Source organism: Loa loa (assembly GCF_000183805.2).
Source record: "Loa loa unplaced genomic scaffold supercont3.69, whole genome shotgun sequence".
Taxonomy (NCBI): Eukaryota; Metazoa; Nematoda; class Chromadorea; order Rhabditida; family Onchocercidae; genus Loa; species Loa loa.
In genome coordinates this window covers 240,185-246,987 of record NW_018108249.1, presented here as the reverse complement: position 1 = coordinate 246,987, position 6,803 = coordinate 240,185, and the positions used below count along the sequence as shown (strand labels likewise).

The 6,803-nt window shown below is 26.5% G+C and overlaps 2 protein-coding genes across 2 annotated transcripts; one reads left to right on the top strand and one right to left on the bottom strand.

Moving 5' to 3' along the window:
* Window positions 1–465: 465 nt before the first annotated feature.
* Window positions 466–801, top strand: LOAG_17399 (hypothetical protein; the record flags this gene model as incomplete). The annotated part of the gene is made up of 1 exon (XM_020450061.1): window positions 466–801. A coding segment is annotated over one exon (336 nt), but the record flags the coding sequence as incomplete, so codon positions are not given.
* A 2,494-nt stretch (window positions 802–3,295) lies between these two features.
* Window positions 3,296–5,321, bottom strand: LOAG_09719 (hypothetical protein; the record flags this gene model as incomplete). The annotated part of the gene is made up of 4 exons (XM_003145246.1): window positions 3,296–3,430; window positions 3,915–3,992; window positions 4,506–4,682; window positions 5,250–5,321. The coding sequence occupies 4 exons, from the start codon at window positions 5,319–5,321 to the stop codon at window positions 3,296–3,298; spliced, it is 462 nt and encodes a 153-aa protein (XP_003145294.1).
* Between the last annotated feature and the right edge of the window lie 1,482 nt (window positions 5,322–6,803).

Sequence of the window (6,803 nt, the reverse complement as noted above, 5' to 3'; positions counted from 1 at the left end):
AGCTAAATGAATTTCTGGCTGGAAATGGAAATGATTTGTGAAAGTATAACACCAAGAGCTCCTTACAGTAGAAGATTCTACGAACTTATAATACCGAGAGCTTCTTGGACTGGAGGATTCTACGAACGACTGGTAGGACCAAACTAAGAGGGTAATGAGAAGAGCCATCAAATGGAGATTATTACGGGAAAGGGAATTGATAACGTTGATTGTGGAGATTGACGTGTATTGAATACGCAGCCACTGATGTGCAAATTTTCGATGATATAAGATAATACGTCCAATCGATTTTATATAACTTGATTAAAGGAGCTTAATTATACTAACAACTAATGATGATCAGGGTATATTCAAACCAGGAAAACCAAATGCAAAAGAAGAGTTTGTCAAATACTGGATAGGAACATTCAGGACACTCGATGCATTTTAGGAAATATAAAAACAAGAGTACTTAACAAACTTCAGGGAACGAACTCAGAAAAGACATGTATAAATCCTAAGAATACGGAGGATTATAAATCGAAAATAGAAAAAATTGTATTGGTAGATGAATTAGAAATCCCTCGAGGCTTGTGGAAATTGGGAAGAATAATGGAACTAAAAAAAATAAGGGGAGGGATGGCATTGATAGTATTAGTGGAGATACTTAATGGAAAATTTATCAATAGACCAATAAATATGGTGTATCTTCTAGAAATAAATGATAAAGAAAATTCGAAAATTCAATCAATAACATTGAAAAATCGATGGAGAAAATCAATAAACAAGAACTTACAACCTTATGAACTAGGAGTATCGTAAGAAAACGATATACGATTAAATCTAAAAACTCTACCTAAAGGCGTTGGTTTTCTTCGATCAGGAATGTCGGTGAAAGCCAAGAAAATGTTGAGTTGTTTTAATTAGAATTTAGGATATTTCTCAGGTAAATGATTCGTTTACATAAAATTACAAAAAAAAAATTTCAATACCTAGGGTGAGGAGTCATCCAAATTTAACTTTCATTTTTTTAACAAATTTTAATTACAATGCTTAAATGTTGCAAACAAAGTCCTTTGTTCTAAACTTCTTTCCAATCTATTAATCAAGCTTATATGCAAATATCAAAATTCAGTAAAGAACCTCTCTAGTGTAACAGTTCAACCAATCTTTATCTATCTGGAATGTTAAACTATTCCCACTATGAAAGGAGCTAGGATCAATCATCCGAATGAACAGTCACAAAATCCAAAAAAAGATCGAACAGTCATTCAATCCTACAGCTTCCCACATTTACTCAATCTGACAAATCCCGCAGTTCCGTAATTTGATAGTTCGCTGACCGGACAATTAGACAGCTCGTGTAAGCACTCAAGGAGACAACAAAGTTAGGAATTCAACCAGGACAGCGATTTAACGACAGAGAAATGGCAATACGACAATTCAGCAGCACGAGCTACAAGATTGTTTGGTATCTTTTAATACCTATCCTGTATTGTTTATTTCATTCCTATTATTGTATCAGTACGATACTGTACCATATCGTATATGACCAATAAAGGTTACTATCAACGCAACGAAGTTACAACAACAAAAAATAAATTATTAAAATCTTCCTCCCGACAGATGGTTGGATTGGGAATGATGCAAGATATGGTGAAAGTAACTTTTCAATTTTGTGATTCGTTTCGCTGGCCAAATTTTATTCATCCATTTTTATCATAGTTGGAGAGTATAACAAAGTGAATGAAATGGTTTAAAATGATAGCATTGTTTTCATCCTTCCTACTGTATCTTAGGCAAAAAAAAATAAATGATCTATAATGGTAAGCTTGTTTGATCATGAAGATACTATTAAGTTATCCATTAACTTATCACTGATTAAATGTTTACTTTCAAGTTAACACTTTTTATAAGTTAGAATTTGGAAAAAAATTAATTTGGTCTCAACCAAAAGGATTTTAACATTTATCAAATATTCAATTACAACTGTATAATCAATATTATTACTCTTAATAGACCTGTAATTTAGTGCATTCAATGATAACAAATTTTATTCATTATACATTGTCATTCTAGCATTGTCACTCTTTTTTTTAATTTCAACCAATCATTTAGTAATTTAGTTCTTAATTACAAGCATGAAATACTAATAGAATATGAATATGAATATGTTACAAGAAATAATGGAATATGTTACAAGTTGAAATTATCAAACTGTATCGGCACTGCTGATGAAAATTGTCCTGTTGACGTGCTCTTATCACGTTGTCGCCTGTTTTTGAACCAATTGGAAATCTGAAAGCTACTTTTTGAAGTATTGAAAATATGATGATACCTTATCTGCAAAGTTTAGCTTCTAAATTTGGTAATATGATAATAACTGTTTTGTAAAGTTCTATTAAATTATACTAACTTGAGCAAATATAATTGAATAAAAGGTCATTGATCAAAATTTTACTTCTTTTGATAATTTTCCAATTTTTTTCTAATTTTCCAAAAAAAATTCAACTTCATGCATAAATATAAATGTGATGTAATAAAAATATTCGAAAAAAAAAAAAGAAACAAATAATTTTTGATCGAACGTGAAGACTCTAAGCAAATTAGCATGAAAATTTAACACTTTCAAAATTAGAATGACCATCTAATTTTGGATATCCGATAGTCTAATAATTAAATGAATGCTAATTTTAGTACTATATAATCGCGGAAGGATATTTTCATCACTGTAGCTAACAGGATATGTTGTTCTATGCTCTATAAACCTAATTAATTTTCAACTTTCTTAGTCAGAATTTTATTACAAAGTAAGTTAATAGTATGAGAAAGTAACGCAGTATTTTGAAATTTTAATAGTCGCAAAAAAAATCTTTTTTAAAATTGTAAAGCCTGCAAAAAACAAAAAAAAAAACCAAATCTGTACTGAAAATATAACAAATAACTATGAATGGTAGCCCATTTTATGCTTTCTTAAATCTATCATTTGCAAAAAAAAAAAGAAAAACATCCTATTCTTACCTGTATAATTTTTAAATCAGTAATTCGTGCTATTTCTTTTTTATCCTCAAGTGTGGGATATTTATTTTTACGGTAAAATTGTCGAAGAATCTAAAAATGACAAAAATTTTATTTCAAAATTATTTTTTTATTTCAAAATTAAAATAAATGCTTCTTAAAAGAATTAATATAAAATTAAATTTAAATTTTTGAATTAAAAATGCTAAAATTACAATAAATTAACTAAAATTTACATTCATCGTTATGTGATAAAGTTTGCTTTTTTTTTTCTTTCTTAATTTAATAGATCAGTTAATCATAACTTTCTAGCATTTTCCTTGAAACTATAAATAGTTTCCTGTCCATCCCAAATGGATCGTGGTGGTGGATGTTTCTTTCGTAAACGATATTTCTCTACAGCACCTAATTCTTTTTGTCGTCGTTCTTCATTCTAAAACTAATATTTCATCTTTTTTTTTTTATTTTTAAGAATTTCATTATCTAAAAAAAAAAAAGCACAAAAAGAAGACATTTAACCTCAATTTTCTTTGAAATTAACCTATACAGTAGTTGCAATTAACTTTAAGGCATATTTGATAAAGCAACCAGGAAAGATAAATATGATTGATCCTACTATTACTGGGGTCAATATGATTGACCCCAGTACTACTTTATGAATAGCTATCGTGTTTCAAATGTTTTACGTATCACGAACCAGCTAATGCATGCATTGATTAATTGCTAATGAGAAAATTAGAAATAAGTTTCGAAAAATGGACAAAAATAATCACTTTTTTTTGCTTTATTGATGAATTAATAATCTGATAAAATGAATCATTCAAATTCATTTTGGATTTAAAACTAAAGTTTTCCAATTGATAGGTAAAAATAGAAATTCTATTATAAATATAATCATATCTCATCTTATAGAATACCTCAGCATAGCGTGCCTTATACCATAAGTCTTGCAATTCATTATAAAATCGTTGTTCGAAGGTATTTGATGCTATTGTCTGAAGTTTAAATTTAAATTTTAGAAAATAATAATATCCAATATCAAAGTTTGCAAATCATTTCCAACTCATATTTAAAAATTATCAAGTTAATAATTATCTAAAAAAAAAATTACTGTTAAAATTTCATATAATATTTTAATGACAATTTTTTTTTCTAAATAATTGTTAATTAATAATCTGATAGTTTGTAAATTTTGATTTACAAATTTCAATTTTTCAGTAAATGATAGTATATGAATTATTTCCGGAAAATTTTTTCCCGATAAATTATGTCTCAACAATTCCACAAATGGTTTTATAGGATGGAATTATTGTGAGAACATTGAACATAAACGATTAACGATTAAAATTATAAATACTAATGTGAAAGTATTTAAGAATTGAAAAAAAAAGATATAGTTATATAAATCAATATTGCTAATAGAAAAGTGTAAACAAATAAATAAAATTGCTACAATAAAAAGATAAAAAAATAAATAAATAAAATAAAATAAACGGAAATAAGTAAACCTGAAATAGTTCTTCATAACGTTTCCCGTAATATAAAGCATAAAGATAAGCACGAAGAACAGAACTTGAATAATATCGGCACCGGTAATACATAACATTATGTACATTAGGTTGAAATAATTCTAATAATTTCTCACCATCACGTGCTTGATAAAGTGCTTCACAAATACAATCTATCTAAAAAATAATTTAATTTATTATGAAATGAAATCTTAATCATATTTAAATATAAACGATTACAATACAAGCAGATAAATTACAGTTTATTTTTATGATTTTCAAATATTTTAAACTTGCAATAAATTACTGATTTCTTTTGGAACCATTTTTGTACTAACTTATTTTTACTGAAAAAAACTTTTAAAAATATTCAAAAATATATTCCGTTACTTTTATAGATACTTGTTTATCTTTACTTAAACACATCAATTTATGAAATTACAATTTATCAACAAAAATTTTAGCAATTAATTTAAAAGGAAAATTTTTCAAATTTTGAATATTTTTGACATGATTGAATTTAAAAAATAAGAAAATGGATATATTGCTAAAAATAAATTAAATAAAATTTGAATATCTAATATAAAATATCAATTATTTTTGTTTTCAATATGCTACTTTCTTTTAAAAGTACATATAGCATTTAAAGAAATAAGTGAAATCTTAATATTTTTTAGAAAAATTTAAAATTTAAATAAATAGGTAAAAATGATGAGTTTATTTTCTTGATAAAGAAGAATGAACCTGATCAGATGAAAAAGTAGAAGCTAAACGAAATAAGCATGGATCATTTTGTTCCACGCTTATATTTCCCATAATTTTTTTGCATCCATTGATCGGACGATAGATTAGAATTCCTACTGTAAATATAAATTTGTTTTTGTTTTCAATAGACCAATATCTTCTGCAAATAGTATAGCATTTAAATAAATGATCGATAATTAAGTTCATTACTATATTTTGAACTGGAAGAAAAGATCGAAATTTAAAAAAAAAAATGGAATAGTATTTGAATAAAGGATATGGAAGAATAGCGTAGAATAACTTCTTGAGAAATTTGAGAAGAATAGATTCATTCCCTGATTTCATTTTGCCGGAAATAAAATTTTGCTGACTCCGCCTCTGGTTTACGGTATACTTGTGAAGTGATTAAAGATGAAGAGATCTATGAAAAGAAATGTAATGGTTAGAATAAAAAAGGAAATGAAAGATAATAACACAGAAAAAGTATATCAAAAGCATTATTAAGAAAGAGAAAATGAAGAAAGGTAAAAATAAAGAATTTTATTGTATTTTTTTTTTTCGCTTCTACGTTTAGAAAAGAAATGTTGAAATATTTCTCTTTTCTCTCTCTCTCTCTCTCTTTCCTTATTTCCTTTATTTAATTCTTTTTCTTGGGTTGGCGACAAATTTCTCTCATATCCATGGAATTATGATTATGCGGCGCCTCCTGGACATTTGCATTAATTGGTCTTTTTCTTTTTTTTTTTTTTTTGCCTTCCTAAAGAAAGAATCATTTTTCAAGAGTGAATTACGGTAATAGTAGTACCTATTCATCCCATCACTGCAATATAATTATGAATATATGTCACTACAACCAAATGCATCTCTATCATCAGGCGGATATATGCTGAAATATGAGCCTTTTTATGAAGGATACACAAAATGTAGTCACCAAAGTCAATGTTATTAAATTCATTGTTGAAAAATAGATTATTTGTGATACAAAAAATATATATTTTCTATTATTCTTCGATTTTTTTTTTTATTCAAATTATTTTTGGAATTTTTTTTTTCGATCAGAAAAACTTCTTAATATGAAGAATTTTGTTTAACAATTAAAAAAAAAAAAAACGAATTTCATAATATTTCATAGTATTTCTGCTTCTTTTTGCATTTTCTTCAATGTATATCTGATAATTAAATGCGCAATAAAATTGTTGGTTTTTGAAAAAATTAAGTTTGTAAATGATAAAGGTCACAAATTTACTTTATATCCTGATAAAAGTGATAAAGGTTGTAGATTCACACCATATCTTGGTAAAAATAATAAAGTTTACAAATTTACTCTACATCTTGATAAAGATGATAAAGGTTGTAAATTTACTTCATATCTTGATAAAGATGATAAAGGTTGTAAATTTACTTCATATCTTGATAAAGATGATAAAGGTTGTAGATTTACTTCATATCTTACAAATGCTACGAATAGGTCATTATGTTAATGTTTCAGTTTGTTATGGGTGAAATATTGTTTCCGTAGACTTTTCACACTTACTTACCTCTAATACACCTGGT